Source organism: Aethalodelphis obliquidens, unplaced genomic scaffold, assembly GCF_003676395.1.
Source record: "Aethalodelphis obliquidens isolate GAN/ISIS:26980383/991018 unplaced genomic scaffold, ASM367639v1 scaffold80, whole genome shotgun sequence".
In the NCBI taxonomy this organism is placed as follows: domain Eukaryota; kingdom Metazoa; phylum Chordata; class Mammalia; order Artiodactyla; family Delphinidae; genus Aethalodelphis; species Aethalodelphis obliquidens.
The window spans coordinates 732,811-759,139 of record NW_020838024.1 but is presented as its reverse complement, the minus strand read 5'-3'; the positions used below and the strand labels follow the sequence as shown (position 1 = coordinate 759,139).

General features: G+C 42.5%; 1 protein-coding gene across 1 annotated transcript in view; it reads left to right on the top strand.

Moving 5' to 3' along the window:
* Positions 1-26,329, top strand: part of EGFLAM (EGF like, fibronectin type III and laminin G domains) — a 171,033-nt gene that overhangs the window by 69,490 nt on the left and 75,214 nt on the right. Inside the window, exon 7 of the mRNA XM_027092654.1 lies at positions 15,307-15,473. Coding sequence (XP_026948455.1) covers positions 15,307-15,473 — 167 coding nt within the window. The remainder of the gene's footprint in view (positions 1-15,306; positions 15,474-26,329) is intronic.

Here is a 26,329-nt window from a genome sequence, read left to right as displayed (position 1 = left end):
CTATTTTTCCCAGAGAGGGCTGTTTAATGTTTAACATTGAATTCTTTTTGCCCAGATGCCTACTGTGTACACAAACACCTGTGACAGGTCTCTGGGTGAGCCAAAAGTGTCTTTTCCTATCCCAGAGGCAGGCCTTTGACAGGCCAAGGCTAGGAAATTGTAGAAATCAGTGTATTGCCAGACGTTCTCCTCAGATTTCACCCACCTGAATGTGAAGTTCTTGTCTGAGTTCTGTCACTGGAGGATTAGGTTCCAGTCCTCTGTCTTGGTAGGTGCTTATTCATCAGTTGCCCTTTTTCAGTGAGGATGATGGTGTCAAAGGCGTTGTTGGGAAATAGTCTCAGAAAACTTTTAAGGAAATATGTAACTGGCTAATAAGAGATTAACCTGAAAAATTACACTAGACCAGGGTGTGGGGTACTGACTGCTTACTCGCTAGTTTTGTTCATAGTTTGGGTGGACATTCCATGTGTTTGTGATGCTGTCTTAGGTCATGGGCTTAGGACAAAGCAAATTTTTGTTCTTCTTCCAGCTTCTGCCTCCTGTAAAATGGGGGATGCCCACAGGGTGAGCACCTTGAAAGGGTGCTCTCAGTGATTGTATCAGAGAGGAGACTTGGTCTCTGGCTCAGGCAGGATGAGAGTAATCTTCATAATGTCTCCCGAAGTTGGCCTGGGGACTATTCATCAACTTCCTTATTTACAGTAGATTTAAAGTTTTTAATCAGTATAGAAAAGATTTGAAGAGGCAAATTCTAAGTAAGCCTGCAAGCTGTAACATATTTTGCAATGTTTTTAAAACTTTTTCTTCCTGCTTTTCTAAAACAGAAAAAACATGCATTCGAAGTAGGAAGAATATATATGTATATATTTTTTGCCTGCTGTTGGGTCTTCGTTGCTGCACGCGGGCTTTCTCTAGGTGTGGCGAGCGGGGGCTACTCTTTGGTGCACGGGCTTCTCATTGTGGTGGCTTCTCTTGTTGCGGAGCACGGGCTCCAGGTGCATGGGCTTCAGTAGTTGTGGCACGTGGGCTCAGTAGTTGTGGCTTGCGGGCTCTAGAGCGCAGGCTCAGTAGTTGTGGCACACCGGCTTAGTTGCTCCGCGGCGTGTGGGATCTTCTCGGACCAGGGCTTGAACCCGTGTCCCCTGCATTGGCAGGAGGATTCTTAACCACTGCGCCACCAGGGAAGTCCCAGGAAGAATATTTTATTTCTAAAGTGATACTGGAAATTTCTTTGTGGGCAACAATCTTAGTGTTCATTAAAATAAGAACCAAGCATAAATATAGCTACCTATGTTTTAAAATATTTTGTCTATAAATATCTGAGAAACTTTCCTCCTTCTGCCTAAGAATTTCCCCAGGGTAAGTGCTTTTCTCATAAGTGAAAAATATATACTATGGTGGCAATGAAAACCCAAAGGCCTGGACAAATAGTCCTTACCAGTAATGTTTCCATTGGGGTGCTGTGTTCCATATATGCTATCTATCAGGTTGGTTAAAGGTGAAAATAGTTCTCATTCAACTTACCTATACAGTTGAGTCCCCTGCACATGAATGAGTTCCGTTCTGAGAGCACATTTGTTAAGTCCAATTTGTTCGTAAGTCCAACAAAGTTATCCTAGGTACCCAACTAACACAATCAGCTATATAGTACTGTACTGTAATAGGTTTATGATACTTTTCACACAAAGAATACATAAAAAACAAACACAAGAAATGAATAAAACATTTCTTAATCTTACAGTACAGTACCTTGAAAAGTCCAGTAGTACCAGCTATAACACTGCTGCTTTAACACTTGCTTCTGGACATCCTGGGCTTGGAATAAAGATACTGTACTACTGTCTCTATACAGTACTGTACGGTTAAGTACACAAAAGCACAACCACTTGCAGAGGATGCACGCATGTGACAATGTACTCCAGACACATGAACTAACTGACATGATTGGACAAGCGAATGCACGTTCGCATCTTTGAAAGTTCCCAACCTGAAGGTTCGTATGTAAGGGACTTACTGTAGCTTTTCTGTAGGTGCAACCTGATTGGTTAAAACTGCTTCAGAGTTTTGTAGTGTCAGTTGTTGGAAAGGGCAGATTAAAGCTTTCAGTGGCAATTTTTAATAAAAAGTCCACCAAGGCTAATTTTGGGTGCATGTGAAAGTTCAAAATATTTCTGTGTGTTTTAGGGACATAGGTCAAGAAATGATCTCTAAATCTCAGCCCAAGACACTAATACTAATAAATATGAAAGAGCAATGCTTCCTTTCTTTTCCCTTTCACACCTTTCTGCCTAAATAATTCCCTGGTCCCTTGCAGATGCCTTCCATAATAAGACTTGCAAAATTCATCTTCACGCAGAGCTGCTTTTAAGCTGATTGCAATGTCTACATATTGGTTTTACTTGAGAATCTCAAGGTCATGCACACCTGGGTGGTGCATTGAAATTATTATTTCAAAATAATTTTGAAAATTATTTTACAAATTGATATTTTTGTCAAAAGTCATCTGTCTTTCCATCCCATCATCAGCCTACAAGTAACAAATGAATTTAATTAGTTTCCTCCTAAGAAGTGACCCTGCAAACGCTGTTACTGACATGAAGATCAAGTGTGGGATTCAGAGCGGAAGCTGAACGGATTATGGATTTTCCTTGAACAGTTTTAAGGGATGATGTGATATGACTTATGGTCAAGGGCACAGGCTATGAAAGTTAAAGAAGTGTTTCATTCAGAATCGAGACTTACAGTCCAATGCTTGGTATCGTCTCTCAGGTTTAAGTTTGTCCAAATGTGGAATCAGAAGACACAGCTCTGAGCTGGCCTCTAATCCTGGGGACAAATGGCTTGATTCCAGTTTTAAGCTTCCTTACATATGAAATAAGGCTGGACTGCTTGACCTCTAAAATCTGGTGGCTGTGATTTTCTGTCCTCGTGACAAAGGTGAGGAAGTATAGGTGGTTTACTACACAGGGCTCTGGACCTATCTTCCTGGTCCAACCCTTGCCTCCACCACTTTTAAACCATAAGGTTTTAGTTGCATTGTTTAACTTCTCTGTGCCTCAGACAGAAGAATGGGGATAACGATTTACTTACCTCATCGAGTTGTTGTGAGATAAAGCGAGCTGATGCACACGAAATGCACAGAATAGCACCTGTTATACAGTAAATGCTCAGTCAATGCAAACTGTTCTTATTAAGGCTTTTATGATAGGTCTTTCCTGCTTTCCTTTATAGCCATGTTCTTTCTTGGCTAAAGGTCTTTATGCTTGCTATACTCTGCCAGGATATATCTTCTACTTCTTTACCTAGTTAACTCTTGGTCATCCTTCAGTTCCCCTGCTTAAGTACCACTTCCTCCAGGAAGCCTGCCCTGAACCCTGCCCCTCACCTCAGACTAGGTTAGGTACACCTGCAACACTTACTAGCAACACTCAGCACACTTGTAGTTCATTACTTGTTCGAAGTCTGTCCTCCTTGCCGGGACATGAGGGCAACGTCTTGACTAGCTCCCTTCTGTGTGCCGGGACATAAGGGCAACGTCTTGACTAGCTCCCTTCTGTGGAATATGGCACCTACATGAAGTAAACATAGCACGCGTCAAGTAGGTGCTGGAGAACATTTGGATACAGGCAGCCACGTGATTGCATCCAGAGAGTGACAACTAGCTGCCACCTTGCGCAAGATCCTTGTCCTCTCTGAGCCTTACTTCCCTTGGCTGGAAAGTAGGGATGATAATAGTGGATACCTCGGGAGGGTTGTGAAGATAAATAGATGTCTGTACAGTACTTAGAAGAGTGGCTTATGGAAGAATTTTTTTTTTTTTTTTTTTTTTTGCGGTACGCGGGCCTCTCACTGTTGTGGCCTCTCCCGTTGCGGAGCACAGGCTCCGGACGCGCAGGCTCAGCGGCCATGGCTCACAGGCCCAGCCGCTCCGCGGCATGTGGGATCTTCCCGAACCAGGGCACGAACCCGTGTCCCCTGCATCGGCAGGCGGACTCTCAACCACTGCGCCACCAGGGAAGCCCATGGAAGATATTTTTAAGTGTCAGTTCTTTTCCTTACCCTGAGCCCCATGGTAATGGAAACGTATTGCCATACTAGTCACAGGAGATGGAATGAATCCTTTACCCGTAATTTCCAAGGCCACAGCAGTAACCAATATCATTCCTTACAAACTGCAGAAATAAAAGGCAGACAGAATCCAACCTGGATCTGCAAGCACGTCCCCTTTCCTTCCCCCGACCCAAAGTTACTTATTGCTTTTGTTTTCTCATCATAAAAGGGATAGTGGTATGTGGTAAAGCTTCAGATAATACCCAATGTGTAAGACTAACTTGAAAGCTACCATTGCGGTTTTATTTCGTATTGAATGATAACTTGTGTTTCGGAGCCCTTCATACCTGCAAGTGAATTGCCAACTTTTTTCATAGCGTTTTACTAGAACTTATAGCAATAACTGGGCAAATGGCTGCAATATTTAACAGTGATGTAGCCCTGTGTTGGTGTTCCTGCCCCCCAAAATTATAGAGCTTGATATATTTAAAGAATCGTTCTTATACAATTAATCAATTTTGAGGAGAATGGGAAAAAACAGCAACAAAAATCTCCCTTTCTTTTCAAGAAATTGTTTAGGAAGTTGTGCTGTTTAAGTATAAGCCTTCCTTACAATAGAATTAGAAATAAGCAAGAGTGGGCTTGTTTGGGTGTCAGCTGACATTTCATATTAACAAGTGGTGTTTTGTGAAAAACTCCTTTTTCTTACCTTTAGTTTCTAAATTGAAAATCTCAGAACCACTTTCCAGAGTGGTATGTAGTCCCAGAAATTCTGGTAGCCATCCAGTTCCTCCATTCAGGCTCAAATGGAAGGGCGATTCTGAATGTTTTTGCAGAAGTTTGACCTACAGTTCTACAAATTGATCCCTTAAAGCTTCAGTCCCTCCTACCGTGAGCTTTCCTGATGTAACCCCTGGGCAGACTGATGGGAGTTGACACAAATTGAATTCTTGTGTACCCGTGTTGGGAGCCATTTGTAAACTGTAAATGAAAGTGTGCTCTCCAGTTGCCCCATCAGGGACAAATTGCTAGCTGAGTTTATCATTACCCCATTCTATCCATCTGTTTGTCATTTGGTTGGGTGGAACCAATTCATTAATAAAGAAATACGGCTGGAAGCTGCAGGTCAAATAATACATCTTTCTTTTTTTTTTTTTAACTGTGATTACTTAGTGCTTTTGGACTTCCTCTGCAATTCATTTTAGTATAGAGCAAATCCTGCATAACACCAAGCCTGTAAAATTGAGAGAGACTCGGAGGCCTTTCTGAGCATGAGGTTTTCTTTCACTCCTGGCGTATTTACCCTGGATAACTATGGGATCTTAAAGCAGGGTGCTTACCCTGCAGTCTGTGGATCCCCAAGGGGCTCATGGATGGAAGGCAAGGGGTCCCTGAACTTCGTTGGACAAAAATTACGCTCTTAGTTTTACCGACTGAAATGTAATGTTTTCTTCAAATATGAATGTAATCAACAAACTGCAGTGGCATTAGCAATTCCTGTGACTTTGTCACTATTAGAATCACAGATATGTTCTTATCCCATTACAATTGTTGCACATATCTCAAAATACCAGTTATGGTTATCACTACTATGAAATGATTAAATCCATTGCTAAGTATTGTTATTTAATGTGTTAATGAAGAAGTATATATATTAATATATCATAATTTTTATTGTTTTCATAATTGTTTCTAGTATAACTGGTTTCCTTTGTGATCCTATGCATTTTATGCATTTAAAAATATTATTCCAAGAAGGGATTCACAGATTTCCGCAGACTGTCAAAGTAGCACAAACAAGGTTAAAGACTGTTGTCTTAAACAGTTTTTTTTTTTTTTTTTTTGGCTGCATTGGGTCTTCATTGCTGCGCGCACGCTTTCTCTAGTTGTGGCAAGCAGGGGCTACTCTTCATTGCGGTGCGCAGGCTTCTCATTGTGGTGGCTTCTCTTGTTGCGGAGCACTGGCTCTAGGCGTGTGGGCTTCAGTAATTGTGGCACGCGGGCTCAGTAGTTGTGGCGCACGGGCTTATTTGCTCTGCAGCATGTGGGATCTTCCCGGACCAGGGCTCGAACCCTTGTCCCCTGCATTGGCAGGTGGATTCTTAACCACTGTGCCACCAGGGAAGTCCAAGACTGTTGTCTTAGACCAGGGGTTGGCAAATTTTTCTGCAGGGTCAGGTAGTAAATATTTTATGCTTTGCCAGCTACGTGGTCTTTTTCTCAACTATTGAGCTCTGCCATTGTAGCAGGAAAGCAGCCTAGACAATACCTAAACAAACAGTTGTGGTTGTGTTTCAATAAAACTTTATTTACAAAAACTGGCAGGCAGCTGAAGTTTGCTATCCGCTGGTTTAGGGCATTGTGTTATTGCTAACGTCTAAGTTTGAAGATATTTGAATTCAGCTCAATTCACCCTTTACTGGATACTTGCTATGTGCATGCATTCACCCAAACATGTACGTACTGAGTATCTTCCATGAGCAAAGCATGTGCAAGAGATTTCGGGGTGAATCAGCTATTGCCTCTGCTTGGACAGTCCAGTGGGGAATGCAGGCGAGCAGAGTCCAGAGCTGTGAGTGTTGCGGGCAGGGGTGGGGGCCGGGGGCCTAGAGGAACACAGCCTTGACATCTAACCCAGTTTTGAAGGAATCTGGGAAGGCTTCTTACAGGAACTAAGGAGGACATATCAGCAATAACCAGGCACAAGGGGAGGGAGGAAGCAGTGTGAAAAGGCTCAGGCCAGAAGAAGCTGCTCAAGCAGTGGCTTGGAGGCAAAAAGGAAATGTTCTTGGACTTGCTTAGAAGCCTGGAGCTCTGTGTAGTGAGAGATAAGGCTGGGTAGGTAAGCAAGGTTTGGAGCAGGAAAGCCTTTATAAAGGATCTCCTTTTGTCCTGACAGGAATAGGGAGCTATGGGAAGGGTTAAGCAGAAAAGGAATTGATAGTATTTGCATTTTGAAAGATCATGCAGACATTCCAAGGAGCATGGAAATGAATAAGACAATCAGCATGTTAATGCGCTCGCAGCCTAGTAGGGAAGACAGAAATATAAAATTCCATTAGAAGGTGGTATATGCAGTGTAATGGTAGAATCAGAGTTAAGCGGTAGGAGGACCCAGAGAAGAATCTTTGCAATTCTGTGTCTGAAATGATGCTTAGAAGGAATAACATGAAGGAAAATATTGAAGGAAGGAGCCTCCAAATAATCCAAGGTCCTCCAGAAAACATTAAACCATGGAATGCTAGGTCCCATACCGAGGGAGGGAGGACGCACATATCTCTGGTTGTACTGTAATTAGGCTTTTGGTCCCCTCCATCTCAGGCCTATAGAGTGGCCTCCACTGTCAAGGCCATTCGGATGTTCTGTGGATCCCCAAGAGGGCTGTTTTCTGCTCCAACGAGTTCCTCTCTCAGAAGTATTTTCTTAGCCGGATTTAACCATTCCTAGCCCAGTTTCCTAGTTCATGTCTGTAACGTGCTTGAATATCACTCCCCACCTCAGCTTGAACTTTCTAGAGAAGGGGTTCTCAGCCCGTGGGCTCATTAGAAGGTAAAGAAATCAGCTGAGGGGGTCCTGACCAACAGGTGTTCAAAAGTAAAATGAAACAGAAAAGAAAGTATCAGAAGGCATCACACGTAATAAAAATAAGAATTATTTCGTGAAACTCGTGTTTCAGCTGTGTGTGCGTATTTGTGGTGTGTACCGGGTCACAGTGTTCGACGTATGTCTTATCGTGGCTCATTCACAAATGTTGAAACACAGTGCTCTAGAGAGTGATGTATCTAGAACATACTTGGAGTTTCACAGGCTGCATTTCCACTTTATGAACATTTGTCTGTAAGTCATACATTTGTCTTCATGGCTGAAAAAATCTGTTTTCTTTATTCTCGGAGTTCTAGAGTTGGAAGCACCCTCTAAGGTATTCTAGAAGAAAAACCTCTTGTCCAGTGTTTTTCAAATTATGGGTCACAACACTTCAGTGGGTGGTGAAATCAATTTAGTGGGTTCTTATCAGAATTTTTAAAAAGAGAAGAAAAGAAAGGAAAAGAAGAGAAAGAAGAGGAAATAGCAAAGGGAATAACATAGTATGGGTAAGTATTTTTTTTTGAAACTTTTCTTTCAGTTTTGTACTCACATGTGAGTCATATATATATAGTATACATATATGAATAGGTATATTGGGTTGCTATACAAAAATGTATTTCCTACTGTGAGTTGAGGTCAGAGACACTGAGTGAAGTCCAACCTTCTTACTGTGTTCAGGAAGTAGCTGATTACATTTCTGATGGATGGCTACCCAACCTTTGCTTCAAGACAGCTGCTGATGCAGAGCTCAGCCCTTTCGTGCAGTTGGCTTTGTTGTCAACCATTCCTAATTACCATCAAAGGGTCTTCTTTATAACGCACTGCCATTGGCTTCCCTGTAAGGAGCCATTGGGCCTCCTAGTCCAATATGGAAAACACAGAAGGCATCGTCCCCATCTTCATTTGACTATCTCCTATCTAACGACACTGGCATATGTTTACTATATCCTCTCTACCCCAAGGCAATCCATACCAGCCCTTTGAACTCTGCCTCAAGTGGAGATGGGTCTAGAGCACTTCTGCCAAGTGATCAACCTAGAAAACCACTTTTTCTTAGGATATGGACACTAGGCCTTTTCCACAGCAGGTAGTCCAGAGGATTCATATTGAGTTTGTGATCAATGCCCCCTGCCTTCCCCATAGATCTTTGCCACACCAGGTTTTCTCTGCCTTATTTCTATGCCATCGGCTTTTTAAAAAACCTAATATAAGATTTTACATTTATCATTTGAGTTGGCTTTGCCCTTGTGTTTCTGCACACGGAGGTCATTTTGACTTTTTATTCTGTCATGAATGTCTTGTGAGGTCACGTCCCAAGCAACTATTTGCATTTCCTAAAGTTCTTCTTTTTCAGCTAGTTTGTTAGTGTATATAAATGGAACTGATTTTTGTAATTTTTTTTGTATCTTGCAACTTTATTGAATTTGTTCATTAGTTCTAACAGTTTTGGGGTGGAGTGTTTAAGGTTTTCTATATGTGATACCATGTCATCTGCAAACACAGACAATTTAAGTTCCTCCTTTCCAATTTGGATGGTGTTTATTTCCTTTTCTTGTGTAATTGCCCTGGCCAGGACTTCTAGTAGTAGGTTTCTTAGAAGTGGTCAGAGTGGGCACGTTTGTTTACCCTTGTTCCTGATATTAGAAGGAAATTTTTCAGCTTTTCACTGTTGAGTGCTAGCTGTGGGCTCGTCATATATGGCCTTTATTATGTTGAGGTAAATTCCTTCTATACCTAATTTGTTGAGAGTTTTTATCGTGAAGGGATGTGGAATTCTGTCAAATGCTTTTTCTGCATTTATTGAGACGGTCCTCTGGTTTTTTTCTTTCGTTTTGTTAATGTGGTGTATCAGATTTATCGATTTGACTATGTTGCATCCCAGGGATAAATTCCACCTGATCACGTAAGATCATTTTAATGTGCTGTTGAATTTGGTTTGCTAGTATTTTTTCTATTTCTGTGAAAAATGCCATTGGAATTTTAATAGGGATTGCATTGAATATGTAGATTGCCTTGGAAAATATGGACATTTTAACCACACCTCGAAGGTATCACCTACAATTTCTACTTATAGTTTTTTCAAGTTAAAAATTTAAAGTCACTTGCAAAGTTATCTGACTACAAACTCATTCTAGAATTTTATAATCTTCTTTCCACTCTTTTACAGTTGCCTTGCTTTCACTTAGTTCAAAGGCAATTATGTTTTAGTGGTTCAGCTTTACCAAGTCTTTCAAAACCATTAAACATAGCTATCACTTATATTTTTTACTCATATTCACTAGTTTATATAATATGGCATTAAATAACATAATTACAATAACAAACATGAAAGTCATAAATAAATTTAGAAATAAACACAATGGACTCTTGATAAGCCAACAGCTGAATTAGTGGGAACTAATGAGGATCACTGGTTAATCTAACAAACTGGTAGAGGCTGACAAGGAAAGCTTTGACTCTGTGATACGCAGAGGTACTGTATATTCATTTACCTACTTACTTATGGCTAATGTTTTTATATATTATACCAATCTTTTATATAGGTTAATTGATCATTCATGTTAGGAACCCATATTATTATAATCTGATAAGAAGCTGAGGACGCTTTTCTTAGGAAAATGAAGTTCACACATAGAATCTTGCACGTAATTTCTGAGAGCCCTCAGACACTTGGACCAAACAATCTCTAAGACTCCTGATAACCAGGCTGGATGCTAATATTGCCAGTGGTAATGCTTCCTCCCACCAAAATGAACCAGTGGGTGTTTTGATTACTTGAATCAGCTAACTGGGTTTTGAACAGTCACTGCTGACCGAATTGTATCTGTCCCACCTGAACTCCCCCACCCAACCACCTTCCAAAGGTGTCCTACTGACCTCCTGAGATATAGGATGCACAACCCAACCCTATCCCACTACTTGGAAAAGTTTTTAAGAGCCTGCCCTACCGGTGGCTGCCCATCTTTACCTGGGACGGCTGCACTTTCTTAGGCTGCTTCTTCCCCTCTAGGCTTTTCCTGGTTGGGGAAATTGGGAGGCTAGTGTTGCTATGGTGATTTGACTGGCAACTTTGTAGTTAGGATGATTTTCTTTAGTGAAAAAAGATAAAGTTATTGTTTGAGGCTGAACTAAGACAATGCTTTTGCCTGATTATCTCTCTCTCAACCTTGCCTTTGCACTTTTGTACCTCAAGAGACTCTAAAAACATTTAAATGCAAAACCCATGACAAAATCAGGGGCAAAATGTTAAAGGTTTTGGACTGGTATTCAATCTACATGAGCTTTCCTCTCTCACTGTATATAATGAAATTAAATGTTAATGATGTCAATCTCTTATTCGCTGAAAGCTTTCTTTCTTGCATTAAATGAGCAAATAGAAAATAATCTCTTTTTTTTGTGGGGGATGGGAAGCTGTAATTTTTTACATGAAAATTGTTGCAGATATTTGCAGGTAGCCCTGGGTAGACAGTGGCACATTCTTAGAGCAGTGACAGGTCCTTTCCTCTATAAATGCCACAAGAGAAACTTAGCAAAGGATAACAGGAGAGTTTTATCTAAAGATCATATCTTTCCTGACTTTACTGTTAGGCATCCCTGTGGCTTTCCTCTGTGAAGTGATTTTGTTCTAATTTGAGTTTGTAAATGTGTTTCCTTCCACTCACGAGGTTTTCTCTTTGATGACAAAGTTAGTTTACATGAGAAATCCATCTTTAGGGAAAGGATACCGAGAAAGAGAAATGAGCCCTACATCCTACAGTGGACATGCTTGTGACCTCTGCTTCTCCAAACACATGAATTCTTGTGAGATATGGGCCCCATAAACTCCTCATCAGCACAGTGAGCCCAAGGAAGCATCTTTTGCTGGGCTTAAGGACTCCATCTAGCTTTCAACAATTCTTGCTAATGAAAAACTAGAAGAGCACATATTAGAGAAATCTGTGTACCATCCAGGCATCTCCTTTTAGCAAAATGAGTCTTTACCTCCTTGCCTATTAAGTTGTTCATAAAGGGCAAACATCAATATTTTTTGCTTCCTGCCTTCCTCTAAATATCTGTGAGCAGAGGGGTTTAACAATAGAAGAGCGGAGAGGTTGGTTGGGGAGCAAACTAAAAGATGGAGAATCTCCCAATCCCTATCACCCCAATTTTTCGTTCAGCATCAAGGATCTTCTTAATCTGATCTTCCCCCACCAACCCAAGTTGGTCTCACCATTTATCAGCTGTGTGACCTCAGGCAAGTTACTTACCCATTCTGTGCCTTAATTTCCTCTTCAAAGAAATGGGGGGGGGGTGTTTAATATTAGTATCTACTGTATAGAGTAATTGTGAGAAGTAAATGAGTTAAACTATTAGAACAATGCTTGATACGCATTGAAGAACATGATAAATGATAGCTATTATTAGTTATTAACAAAACCTCTCCACTCCAGTTAGGCCATTTGCCTAACTGGAGGCCATTGTCCCCCAGCCATGCACAAACATTCCTAAATTTCATTTTGTAGTTCTTATTACCTAGAAAGCTCTCCTTTCTCCCTCCAACTAGGAAGTCCATATAGAACAGCACTGGCCAATAGTAAATGCAAGCCTATATGAAATTTTAAGTTTTTTGATAGGGGTATTTAAAGGGTAGTAAGAAACAAGTGAAATTAATTTCAATAAGAAGTATTTTTAACTCACTGAATCCAACATATCATCATTTCAACATGTAATCAATATAAATATTAATATTTTACACTTAAAAAAAATCCATCGTACACTTTACACTCACAGCACATCCCAATTCAGACAAGCCGCATTTCAAGTACTGACTAGCCACGTGCACTAGTGCTGCTGCATTGCAGCTCATGGGTGTAGAGTGAGCAGGTGGCCAAGGGTTGGCTGCCAGCTCTGTGAGGTGGGTACATCCCTCACATAATGGCTAATCCATGCTGAGCGTGTACAGTGTGATGCTGGTACCGAACCAAACTTGGGTCTGCTTGCCTGAGCGCAGCAAAGCCGACCTCCTGACACCAGGTGGTGGTGAAGGAAAGTGCAGCGTTCATTGCGGGGCACCAAGCAAGGAGTCCAGGTAGCTAGTGCTTAAAAGACCCGAACTCCCCAAAGGCTTTCAGGGAAAGGTTTTTAAAGGCATAAGGGAAGGGGGTTGTGGGGTGTGTGATCAGCTCATGGACACGCCTCTGATTGGTTGGTGGTGAGATAATCGTGAGTCAATATCATCCACCTTCTGGTTCCAGCCAGTCTGGGCTGTATGTGCCTGTGAGCAGCAGACAGTTAACTTCTTCCACCTGGTGGGTGTTTCAGTTTCTGCAAAACAGCTCAAAAGATGTGGCTCAGAATATCATCTATAGCCCTTGAGGAGGAACTAAAGGCCCTTGACTTTGTTGAATGGCTAAACTATTATTATTTTATCTTGTCTGACGTTATTTTTTCCTTTCTGCACTTTCTCATTTTTCTGATTAAATTTATTCTTTGACTAAAGTTTTTCTACAGGCAAAAGGCAGGCTGAGGACATTGGGAAGAGGGGGCTCCTGTTCTGGGAGGGCCCCATAGGGTCCTGCTCAGTTACATTGCCAGGCACTGTGCTGGGATACAGAGCTAATTTCTCCTTTATGACAGCACTCTTAAGTAGGTACTTTTATCACCCCATTTTACGGATGAGAAACTAGAGACTTAAAGAGGTGAAATAGCAGCTAGTGAGCAATAGAGGCAGGATTTGAACAGCTCAGTCCAGATTCAGAGTTTGTTCTCTTACCCCCTGTATGCTGTCCCCCAGATGGAAGCTGGACTTTTTTTTTTTTTAATCCTTTTATTATTCTTTTTTAACAAACGGCCCCAGGGATAGGGGCCAGGGGAGGGGGGAGGAGGGGAAGCAAGGCCCCAGCCCCACAACCCTTCCCCACCCACCCCTTTCCCCCTTATATATTTATAATCTATATACAAGCCCCAGGAGGTGGGGGCAAAGGGCGCTCCCTCAGCGGGGTGGGGGCAATCCAGGCTCCTGTGCCCTTCGGGACGGCCCTTCTCGAGAAGGTGGTCCCGTCCGCTCCCAGGGCTTCGGCGTCCAGCGCAGGGCATCCGGTGGGGAGGCCTGCTGGTAGAGGTCGATGCGCTGGCTGCGGAAGACTCCACTGTAGGTGGAAGGTGGGACCTTGAGATGGGAATTGAGGCCAGAGAAAGACCTTCCAGCTGGAGGAGTACGTGATGACCCAGGTCCCCCAAGGTTGCTGTTCAGTTTTCGATAATCCTGGAATGGCTTTAGTTCTACTGGGTGCAGCTCTGCTCGCCCCAAGCTAGGGCCGAAGGGCCTGGCAGGTGAAGGCAGCACCCACATAGCAAGAGCAGGCGGGGGGCGCACAGCCAGGCTGGGGGGCCGCAGAGCAGGGCCCACAGGTAACAGAGAAAGGGGGGGTCGGGCAGGAGGTGGCACTGGTGGCAGGGAGCCGCAGTTCACCACAGGCAGCTGTGAGTCCACCGTGGGGGGAAGCATCTGCTGGGAAGGGGCCCCGTAGGGGAGGAAGCCACCTTGGCCACCAGGTTGCAGAGGAGGAGAATAAAGATCTGAAGGGGATGGCAGATCCTGTCGCACCTGAAGCAAGGGTAGGTCTGGCAAAGGGCTGGGGCAGAAAGCTGGAGGGTGGAGGAAGGAAGGTGGAAGGTAGAGAACTCCTCCAGCTGGCAACTTCCCCAGCTCTGTTGCTTGCAGTGTGGAGAAATCCAGAAATTGGCCCTTGACAGCTACCCCAGAGGGCAGTGCCGAGGGGCGGGCTGGGCCTGGGAGGAGGTATGGGGCTGTGATCTGCAAGGGTGCAATGAGGGTGTCCCAGGGCAGAAACCTCCGTCGTTGGGGTATAGCTGAGAGGCTGTGGCTCCCCCTGAAACCTGAGAAATGGGAGGCCCGGGGCTACCATAGAAGACCTCAGGGTACGAGCATTGGCCTGATGAGCTGGTCTCTGGGCCACAGTGCCCGGAACCCAGGTGCTTGCATTGTGGCTCAGCTGAGGCAGAAACACTGGGGAGCAGCTCTCAGTCTCGGGTGATGGGAATGGCCTCAGTGACTGATACCATTAGCTCCTTCTCTGCTTTTAAACTGTCTCCCACCACTAGGCACAAGTCCGAGTCCATGTGAACATTCGGCAAGTTGGCACACTTGTAGTTTTGTGAAGAGTAAGGATGGCCATGCTACAGAATCTTGTTGGGTTTTCCCATGGCAGTTCACGCAATTAGTCACCCTAGAACATTTATATTTGTTTATTTTGTGAACAGATTGTGACTAGATGGAATCTGTGCTCTCCTGACCCCTGGGAATGGGAACTATCAGGGGAAGGCTTGTTTATGAAACATCTGGAAGGCAGAGTCCCTGAAACCGAATTCCTACGTGGGGATCTTTTTACCACAGTCAAGGCCATGCAAGGAAAAGCGGGTGATCTTTAAACAGTGCTTAAAACTGGCCCTAAAAAGGATCTACTTTCTTTTATTGGCAAGGGCTTAAAAGTCATGACCTGGCATTTCAAATCCAGATCACTTTTAGATGGGAAATGTTCACTCATTTTGATAAGTCTTGCTTGCAGAATTCAAACGCTGTTAGCTTACATAGCCAGCAAGCTTTCCTTCCCTCTGCTGTAACTGAACTACTGCTTCTCATTCTGTTTTGTTTTTTAATCAACAAAGGCCAGATTTTGACAAGAGTTGGACCTTAATCCAAGAGCAGCTCCAGATGGATTCCATGGTCATCAAGGGCCTCGATCCGGACACCAGCTACCAGTTTGCCGTGAGGGCCGTGAACCCCCACGGTCTCAGCCCCCGTAGTCAGCCCAGTGACACCATCCGAACCGCCCGTGAGTACTGCGGTCCTTCTGAAGGACAGACAGAAGTAGCTGCGTTGCTGGGATTGCCTCCTGAGGACCCACTTGACGGAGGTTGCTTAGCGCCCCGCAAAAGGGCAGTCTGGAAGGGGGTGTCCTCAGCCTTTCCTGCTGTGGTTTTCCCAGGTCTTTGGAAGTTAGAGGCCCTCCACAGGGCCAGGCTGCTTCTTTGTACAGGAGGTCAGCAGAAGGCTTATTTTTGCATTATCCTTAGGGAGTTTGAGGTCAGTTTTCTTTCATGGGTACAAAACAGATCACATACCAAGGTGATGTGCAGCCCCTGCCCCTTTCCATCTTTTGGACAAAATGGGTTCAGCTTAGCATCACAGGAGAAAAAATGCTGCTCCCAGACCCTTCAGGGTTATTCTTCACCGGCAAATCAAGGACACTCAAGTAAAATCAGCCCCTCTGAAGGATGGTGAAGGAGAATCCAAGTTGCTAGCACGCCGATGTGTAGCTGGGGGTCTGTAGCATAGGCTCTGTCATAGTGCCTCTCTGGGGGCCTTGGGGAAGCTTGGGCCAGTTCATCAAACCGTCTGGAATTTTGTGAAAAGTCAGATTCAGATTGTGGTCTGGGGTTTCAGAAGCTCCCACACGATTCAAGAACTGTGTTTCGATTGCTTACTCCACCTTGCCAATCTGGCTTAGAAACCTTTGTCTTTTGGAAGCGGGAGGTACATGGACACAAACCTAGAACCCAGTGTCGTGGGGAGATCTCAGAACTGAACTGTTGACACTTCTTTTGTTTGAAAACTGTAATCTTTTCAATTTTGCCAGTAAATTCCTCCAGGTTCTTGTGTCTGAAGAGCCCCACTACCATCCCTGGGTCTCTTCAGCCAGGAAAGGAGCTCTCAGAAAAGAAGCCTACTTAGCACTGCTAGAGGCTTGCCTTGGCCAGGACAGAGCCCCGCGTTCATTGGTTAGCTGGTCCTTCTAAACTCCTCCCCTCTGCTTCACAGCAGCCCTACAGCTGACTTCCCTGCCCACCTGCTGTTTTCAGGGGTGGAGATTCATCAAGTTCCCTAAGTCCTAGGAATTTTGGCTCTTCTAAAACCAGCCCTTACCCTAACCTTGAATGTTAGGACTCCATCCTTCAAATTGAATTGTTGCAGAATATGGGGATGTAGTGAGTCCACACCACCACCACTGCCCCCCCCCCCCACACACCTACATACACAGTAACTACCATCACCCAACAATTGTTTCTCCGCTCTTCTTTAGAATTTAGAAGCTACAACTCCCCATTCATGTGGCAAGGGATGAAGCTCCTTCTTTCTAGAAGAAATGTTAACAATTTTATTTCAAATCAAAGGAGGGCCACCTTCCACTCTTGCTGGATGAGATCTACTCTGTAACCTTTGGTTAAGCTTTGTGATGCGTGGCCAAAAAATGGGGCAGCAGTAGCTGAGGCAGGCCTCAGGATCTGACTGTGTTTTGAAACACGTAGTTTGTCTTTTTGTATTATAAACCGAGCAGGCACTCTGTGCTGTGTGCCTACCCACCCTTCCCCAACACTGAACTCCTCCGCTCCCATTTTGTGAGCTGCCCCATGTTCACTTCTTTCCTTCTATCCCCTAGTATCTCCTTCTCCACAGAGGCAAGAAAGTGCAAAAAGGATGAGCTCTAACACCTCAGCTGGCCCTGGACGTAGATGTGGAGACTGGAGTCAGGGGAGGGGGCGTGGAGGGGCATCTCTTGAACTTTTTCTTTTTAAACTGAAACACTAGTCTGGTCTTGGAGTTTCTGAGAATTATTTCCCCTTTGGTAGATGCCAGCTCTGTGAATTAAGTGGGATAAGGTATGTGAAAGTGCTTTTCAGATATGTAACATGTTGTTCCAGTTGGTCTGCTTTGTGAAGTAAAATTTATCCTTTCAAAGTAATTGTGTGCAGGGGCTGTGGCTGATTCAGTGAAAACTCTCAATTATGAAATATTCTTAAATAAGTCAAATTTAACTGTTTATATATATATATGGTTACTCAAATCAGGGTAACAGAAATAGAATTTATTAGATAGCCTGTTTCATGAATATATAAGAATGTGCTGTCATTGGTATTTCCATTGTGATTTTTTTGGCCATGATCATTTCTAATGTTTTAGAAAAACCTGCATTCTGGCAAATTCACACTTCTTATTCTGCTCTTTGTCTAGACTATTATTCTACCTCCAAAACCCACTTTTCCGTATATAAAAATGCCTAATTACCAAATAGCCCTTATTGGAATTATAATAAATTCTGAACATCAGAGCTACCGTTGGGAAAGGCTCCTACGAGCCGGCCGCATCTCGAGCACTTACCTGGGAAACCCCATATTAATCCTTACAAAACCCCTGTGCCAGAGGAATTGTATCCCTTTTTTTAAAAAATAGATTTTTAAAAATTGAGTCTTTGAAAGATTACATATTTTCCCAAGAATAGTCATTGTAAAGGCAGGATTTGAACTTGGGTTTGGCTGACTGCTAAACCACTTCCCTGAGTGAGGTTCAAATTAAAGAATGTTCTTCTTCTAGTGCGACATGGCATGAGAAAGGTAAGGTTCGCAGTGAAATAAAGTACAGGGGACAGTCCTTGTAGAATCTATGGACTAAGGAAGTTCTGACAGCACAGAACAAGAATTTTAAGAATTTTTTTTCTTTTAAAGCCTGTAAGGCCTATTGCACCTACCAAAACGTGAGTAAAACATACTTACAGGTCTGAAATGCTACCAGCAAGCATCAGTATAGCCCTGGTGGTTTACAGCTGGTAGCCCTTGTGATCGGTTAGACCCAAGCCAAGAAGTTGTGAAATATTTTGAACACTTCCTGAAGGAATATGTGAGATGAGTATTTCTACATGTTGGGCTCCCCCTTTCTCGTAATTCCTACTCCTCCCAACCTCCGGGTCCTTCCTTCGTGGATGTTTTGTGGGTTGACGCTCTCTGAACCGTGAACCTCAGGACAGTTGTCAAGTGCACTACCAAGGTGCAGCGGGCTCGATGGGAACCCTCGGATCGCACCCCAGACACTGCCACTCGCTGAGCTCCTCTGTCACCTGTTTTAGACTTGCATCCACCTCCTTTCATAAAAAATATAACACATCACCTCTAGTTACTCACAGAGCATTGACTTCCCCTGGACCTATTAGCGCCCGACCCTGTTAGCAGACCTCGGGTGCTCTGTGTCTGTAGTTACTGAAAGCCAGGGCCCAGCGTTTTCCTTAATTGGTGCTCAGCCTGAGGGAGGAAGAGGGTTTTGATGGCTTCGCCGGGGAATTCTGAGGTGTGTTCAATGTCCACCTCTTACCTCAGCTCCATAACCTTACAGGTGGAAAGGGAAGGAAAAATGAAGATGTTTTAGTGTCCAGATCCTCTGCTGAGAACTAGATCATTTCAGACCTTGACTAATAAAGACGCTACCCTGTATTGACTCCCATCCTCTCAGCAGAGATTTTCCACACATGTCAGCACCTCTTCTCTTCCTCTAAGGAAATACGGGAAAGACAAAGATCACGATTCCTCATTCTTTACCCCATTCTACTCTACTTTTTTTCTTCCAGAAAGAAATGCCAACAACATTATAATTTGCCTATTATTCCATGGCATTCTGTTTTCCCTTGGTTGATCTTATAAATTAGCCAATCAGAACGGGACTGGTGGAGCCTCACGAACACAGGGGCACATGTGGCTTTGTAGTAAGACACGTATTCGCCCCATCTGGTGGTCACTTATCCTCTGGGATCCAAGCTTATCTTGATCAAGAAGGATGGAACAAGTAATAAGGGATATGAATTGTAAATAATAGAAATGGCAAAAGTCATGTGTTTTCTTTCTTTTTCCCAAAAACAAATGAAATGAAATGAAAAATCACTCATATGTGGAACCCACTCTAGGATTATATAACCTTCCCTGGGTATGGAACTTGGTCCTACACCCTAAGGCATTTAATTTCTCGTGTTCTAGCCTCGTGATATAAGCAGAGAAAGAACCAGTAAGTTTTTCACTGAAGTGAAATTGGTATCCTCAGGGAAGTCCCCAGTAGAAGGTGTTCTTTTGTTCCCAGCAAAAGTCATTTTGCTCCTTTCTGCCTGAGGCCTTTTGTACCTGCTGTTTCCTCTACTTGGAACTCTCTCTCCCCAATCTTTCTATGTCCCTATGACCTCCCTCCCTTTCTTCTTTTATATCATAGCTCAGATGTCACTTCCCCAGACAGGCTCCCCTAAACTTCACACAGTGTCTCCTCAGCCCGTCCCCAGCTTTGCTATGGCCCTTTCACTGCCTGAAACTCTTTACTTATCTGTCTCCCCCCTTCAGTATAAGCTCCATATTGGAGTTGGATCGACTCATGCAAGGTTGTGTTCCTAACACCCTGTACAAAGTAGGCTCTCAATAAAATATTGATTGAGTACATGAATGACTGAATACGACTTCACAAGCCAAGAACCTGTGACTGCTTTGGTGGCTGGATAACTTTCTACTGCTACTGTCTGGGAAATTTGAAGAGAAGATGTGAGGAGAAAGTTGGTCTAGAGACCCACCAGGCCAAAATTAGGTTTGCCCATTGGCAAGGTTTATAGGCAAAGTCGAGCTCCCAGAATTGCAATGAGACACAAGTAAGAACAAATTAGAGTGAAAGAGGGAGAGAAGAAGGAAGGAAGGAAGGAAGGAAGGAAGGAAGGAAGGAAGGAAAGGAGGAAGGGAGGGAAGGAGAAAGCAAACACAGGGAGTTTAAGTTCAAGGCAGTAAGGATGGAAAAGAGGCCTTTGAGAGAGCTTTCAGTGATCAATAGAGTTCCATTTGCTAATAAGGAGGTTGAGGAAGGGAAAGACATTTCCCAACTCTTTCGAATCAAGCCCTTATTTTACCACTGTGTTCTTTTTTTAAAAATTTTTCCATTATGAATTATGATCATTTTTATAATTGAAAAGATGATGGATCTGAAGACTTAGGAAGCTGGTTAAGGATATTATTACACTGATATTTTCCATTTTCCTATTAGCAGTAAATTTTTGAAACCCTTATTTCTTTTTGAATTTTATTTTTTTTTTATACAGCAGGTCCTTATTAGTCATCAATTTTATACACATCAGTGTATACATGTCAATCCCAATTGCCCAATTCATCACACCACCACCACCACCCACAGCTGCTTTCCCCCTTGGTGTCCATAGGTTTGTTCTCTATATCTGTGTCTCAATTTCTGCCCTGCAAAACGGTTCATCTGTACCATTTTTCTAGGTTCCACATATATGCGTTAATATTTGTTTTTGTCTTTCTGACTTAATTCACTCTGTATGACAGTCTCTATATCCATCCACATCTCTACAAATGATCCAATTTTGTTTCTTTTTATGGCTGAGGAATATTCCATTGTATATATGTACCACATCTTCTTTATCCATTCGTCTGTCGATGGGCATTTAATTTGCTTCCATGACCTGGCTATTGTAAATAGTGCTGCAATAAACATTGGGGTGCATGTGTCTTTTTGAATTATGGTTTTCTCTGGGTATATGCCCAGTAGTGAAATTGCTGGATCATATGGTAGTTCTATTTTTAGTTTTTTAAGGAACCTGCATACTGTTCTCCATAGTGGCTGTATCAATTTACATTCCCACCAACAGTGCAAGAGGGTTCCCTTTTCTCCACACCCTCTCCAGCATTTGTTGTTTGTAGATTTTCTGATGATGCCCATTCTAACCAGTGTGAACTGATACCTCATTGTAGTTTTGATTTGCATTTCTCTAATAATTAGTGATGTTGAGCAGCTTTTCATATGCTTCTTGGCCATCTGTATGTCTTCTTTGGAGAAATGTCTATTTAGGTCTTCTGCCCATTTTTGGATTGGGTTGCTTGCTTTTTTAATATTGAGCTGCATGAGCTGTTTATATATTTTGGTGATGAATCCTTTGTCCATTGATTCATTTGCAAATATTTTCTCCCATTCTGAGGGTTTTCTTTTTGTCTTGTTTGTAGTTTCCTTTGCTTTGCAAAAGCTTTTACATTTCATTAGGTCCCATTTGTTTATTTTTGTTTTTATTTCCACTACTCTAGTAGGTGGATCAAAAAAGATCTTGCTGTGATTTATGTCAAAGAGTGTTCTTTCTCTGTTTTCCTCTAAGAGTTTTATAGTGTCCAGGCTTACATTTAGGTCTCTAATCCATTTTGAGTTTATTTTTGTGTATGGTGTTAGGGAGTGTTCTAATTTCATTCTTTTACATGTAGCTGTCTAGTTTTCCCAGCACCACTTATTGAAGAGACTGTCTTTTCTCCATTGTATATCTTTGCTTCCTTTGTCATAGATTAGTTGACCATAGGTGCATGGGTTTATCTCTCGGCTTTCTATCCTGTTCCATTGATCTATGTTTCTGTTTTTGTGCCAGTACCATATTGTCTTGATTACTGTAGCTTTGTAGTATAGTCTGAAGTCAGGGAGTCTGATTCCTCCAGCTCCGTATTTTTTCCCTCAAGACTGCTTTGACTCTTTGGGGTCTTTTGTGTCGCCATACAAATTTTAAGATTTTTTGTTCTAGTTCTGTAAAAAAAATGCCATTGTTAATTTGATAAGGATTACATTGAATCTGTAGATTGCTTTGGGTAGTATAGTCATTTTCACAATATTGATTCCTCCAATCCAAGAACATGGTATATCTCTCCTTCTGTTTGTATCGTCTTTACTTTCTTTCATCAGTGTCTTATAGTTTTCTGCATACAGGTCTTTTGTCTCCCTAGGTAGGTTTATTCCTAGGTATTTTCTTCTTTTTGTTGCAATGGTAAATGTACTCCTGTGTTCTTTCTTGATCATTAGAATAAACTTTAACATTTCCATGCTAAGTTAGAGTACATTTTCCCTCTGGTCCTCATGAGTCTAATTATGGTCTCAGATCCTTAGAGATTGTGTAGGGAGGTGCGAGAGGTGTTTGGTTGGAGTTTGGTCTTTGACCTACTCTTCTCCCCACAATCCATTTTCTTCAACAGTTTCTGAAACTTCCTCTTCTGCTGAGCTGAGACAACCCTCCTTGACCCCAATCAATCAAATTTCTACAATAAACCTGATTCCATGATGTTCTTTGCCTCCCCCACTACCCCATCCCCCTTTTCTTGTCTCTGCGGTCCTGCTTACTCAGACATTGCTCTGTTCAGCTGTTGTTGGGTGTGTATCTGTTTATGTCCTTTTGTCATACAAGTGTCCATGTGTGAATCTGACCTAGTTTTGCTCTGAGATTTGGACCCTTGTTTTAAATTGCCTGCCTCTCCAGAGACCATCTTGGTGTGGCTGGGTCTCCTGGTTTCTCATATGTGTAGCCACAAAATAGATTTCCTTTATCCCCAGTCACTAGGAAGGGCCCCTATTTGGTGGCAGTGCCCTGAACTGCCTGCAGCTGTGAGCAGAGGAGAAGCAAGTGGGGGCAGAAGGCAGTGGCATCCCTAGGGGTGGGAGGAACATTCAGGCAGGGACTGGAAGTAGCTTCTTCCAAAATCCCCGTGACTTATCATCACCCTCCTGCAGCTTCCATACAACCTGCTGCCTCCTTTGGTCCATGTCTGTGGAAAGTCCTCGGCAACCCTTGAAACCTTCTTACTGCCCCCAAACACAGTACCTTTGGACAGGGCAGAATCTGGCAGCCATGGCTGCGCCTGGAGAGCTGTCTTCTTGGACAGACACAAAGGGATAATAACCTTGTTGTGAGACCTTCTTGGAAAGTCACTTAATCTCCCTGGGCCTCAGTATCCTCATCTCTAAAATGGGCACAGTAATGTCTGAGGCAGGTGATATTTTCTACTTCTCAAGATTATTTTGAGGAAAATACATGTGAAACAAAGATTATGATGTCAGTCCACTTATCAAGATGAAGGAGAGGTTGATACTCGTTTCCTCACATAGTTACTGAAGGATGGTATAATTGACCTGGGTGACCACCAGCTGGTCTATTGCTTTTTCTTTATGACTCTGTGCCCTGAGCTGTGCTCTTGGGACTTGAAGTCATTAGAATGTTAGATTTTAGGAACCAAGGGTCAGGAGCGAAAACTTCCCTGACAGAAGTGGAAGAACAGAAGAGACCACATGAGTTAAGTCAAGTAGAATCATTAGGATGGCTTTTGGTTGGTTAGTTAGTTTTAAAAGACTGCAGATTTAGAAGACATCAGAGAATTAAAACTGCTAGGCACAATGAACTACACTAACAATATAATTTCACGTCTCTCACCGCTCAAGCACACCCTGGATTCAGGCAAAGAGAAAAACAAAACCCTGCAGAGTTATAGTACTGTGCCTCTAGTTTTTGTTTGTTTGATTTTAACCTTCCAAAAACTAGACTTTTACTTAGACAGGGTCAGCAGCTTTTTCTGCAAAGTGCAAATAGTAAATATTTTGGGACTTTTGTGTCACCTTTGCTGTTGTAGCGTGAAAGCAGCCATAGACAATAAATAATGTGTGTGACTGTGTTCCAATAAAACTTTATCAATGGACACAAAAAGTTGAATTTCATATAATTTCTACGTGTCACAAAGGATGATTCCCTTTTTAACCTTTTTCAGCTATTTAAGAATATAAAAACCCTTCTTAACTTGTATACCGTTAAAAATGATTAAAGAAGACAATTTAGGTAATACAAACAAACTTAAACATTTCATGAAGTAAGCAGTGTCCATTCTCAAAGGACCAGAGGACTGCAAAATGAGGCAGGAGGCGGGAAGCTTTTATAGGATAAAGAATGAGAAACAAGGAAGAAAAAAGCAGAAAATGAAGAGAGAAGAAGGACATGAGTACAGAGCTCAGAGTTGCCTTGGCATCTGGAGACTGGCTGACTGGATACAGGCAGATCTCGAGACACTGCTGGTTGGGTTGCAGACTATCATGGTAAAGCAAGTAATCACGATAACTCGAGTCACAGGAATCTTTTGGTTTCCCAGTGCATATAAAAGTTATGTTTACACAGTATTGTAATCTATTAAGTATGCAAAGGACATTATCTCTAAAAAAAAACAATTTAAGTACCTTAATTAAAAAATACTTTACTGTTAAAAAATGCTAGTCATCAATTTGAGCCTGCAGTGAGTTGTAATCTTTCTGCTGGTGAAGGGTCTTGCCTCGGTGTCGATGGCTGCTGACTGATCAGGCTGGTGGTGGCTGAGGCAATGTCTTAACATAAGACACAATGAAGTTTGCAGCATTGATTGACTGTTCTTTTCACGGTCGATTTCTCTGTAGCATGCAAAGCTATATGATGGCATTTTACCCACAGCAGAACTTCTTTCAAAATTGGAGTCAATCCTCTCAAACCCTGCTGCTACTTTATCAGCTAAGTTTATGTAATATTTAAAAAATTTTAAACATCTTTATTGGAGTATAATTGCTTTACAATGGTGTGCTAGTTTCTGCTGTATAACAAAGTGAATCAGCTGTACGTATCCATATATCCCCATATCTCCTCCCTCTTGCATCTCCCTCCCACCCTCCCTATCCCACCCCTGTAGGTGGTCACAAAGCACCAAGCTGATCTCCCTGTGCTATGCGGCTGCTTCCCACTAGCTATCTATTTTACATTTGGTAGTGTATATATGTCCATGTCACTCTCTCACTTTGTCCCAGCTTACCCTTACCCCTCCCTGTGTCCTCAAGTTCATTCTCTACGTCTGCATCTTTATTCCTGTCCTGCCCCTAGGTTCTTCAGAACCTTTTTTTTTTAGATTCCATATATATGTGTCAGCATATGGTATTTGTTTTTCTCTTTCTGACGTACTTTTCTCTGCACGACACACTCTGGGTCCATCCACTTCACTACAAATAACTCAATTTTGTTTCTTTTTATGGCAGAGTAATATTCCATTGTATATATGTGCCACATCTTCTTTATCCATTCATCTGCTGATTCTTTGTTGTCATTTCAACAATTTTCACAGCATCTTCATCAGGAATAGATTCCATCTCAAGAAATCACTTTCTTTGTTCATCCATAAGAAGCAGCTCCTCATCAGTTAAAGTTTTATCATGAGACTGCAGTAATTTAGCCACATCTTCAGGCTCTACATCTAATTCTAGTTCTCTTGCTAATTTTACCACTTCTGCATTTACTTCCTCCACCGAAGTCTTGAACCCCTCAAAGTCATCCATGAGGGTTGGAATCAACTTCTTCCAAACTCCTGTGAATGTGGATAGTTTGACTTCTTCCCATGAATCATGAATGTTCTTAATGACATCTAGGGTGGTGAATCTTTTCTAGAAGGTTTTCAATTTACTTTGCCCAGATCCATCAGAGAAATCACTATCTATGGCAGGTAGAGCCTCACAATATGTATTTCTTAAATAATAAAACAAGTCAAAGTAACTCTTTAATCCATGGGCTGCAGAATGAATGCTATGTTAGCAGGCATGAAACAACATTAATCTTTTTTTTTTTTATAAAGAGACAATGAAATGTATTGATTGTTAGGAATGAAATAAATAGGGAGGGAGGTGCCGCTGTGTTATGTAAATTGCCCACCACTCTATACACTGGCAGCAGCTCTCCAGTTCAGGGTTTGTGCTTGTTTGTATTCACAGATGTGCCCATATTGTGTCTTTTCTAATACTTTGTCATCCCATGACTTTGAGCTTGTAAATGGCTTCCTGTGTTCCTTAGGATGAGACGAGAACTGCTTAAAATCATGTACAAACCTGACTGGACAGACCCGCACTTATCCCCAACCCCCCAGTCCAGTTCACACTATTTTGGAAACAACATTAATCTTGTCCATCTCCATCAGAGCTCTTGGGTGACCAGGTGCATTGTCAGTGAGCAGTAATATTTTGAAAGGAATCTTTTTTTTTTTTTTCTTCTGAGCAGTAAGTCTCAACAGTGGGCTTAAAATATTT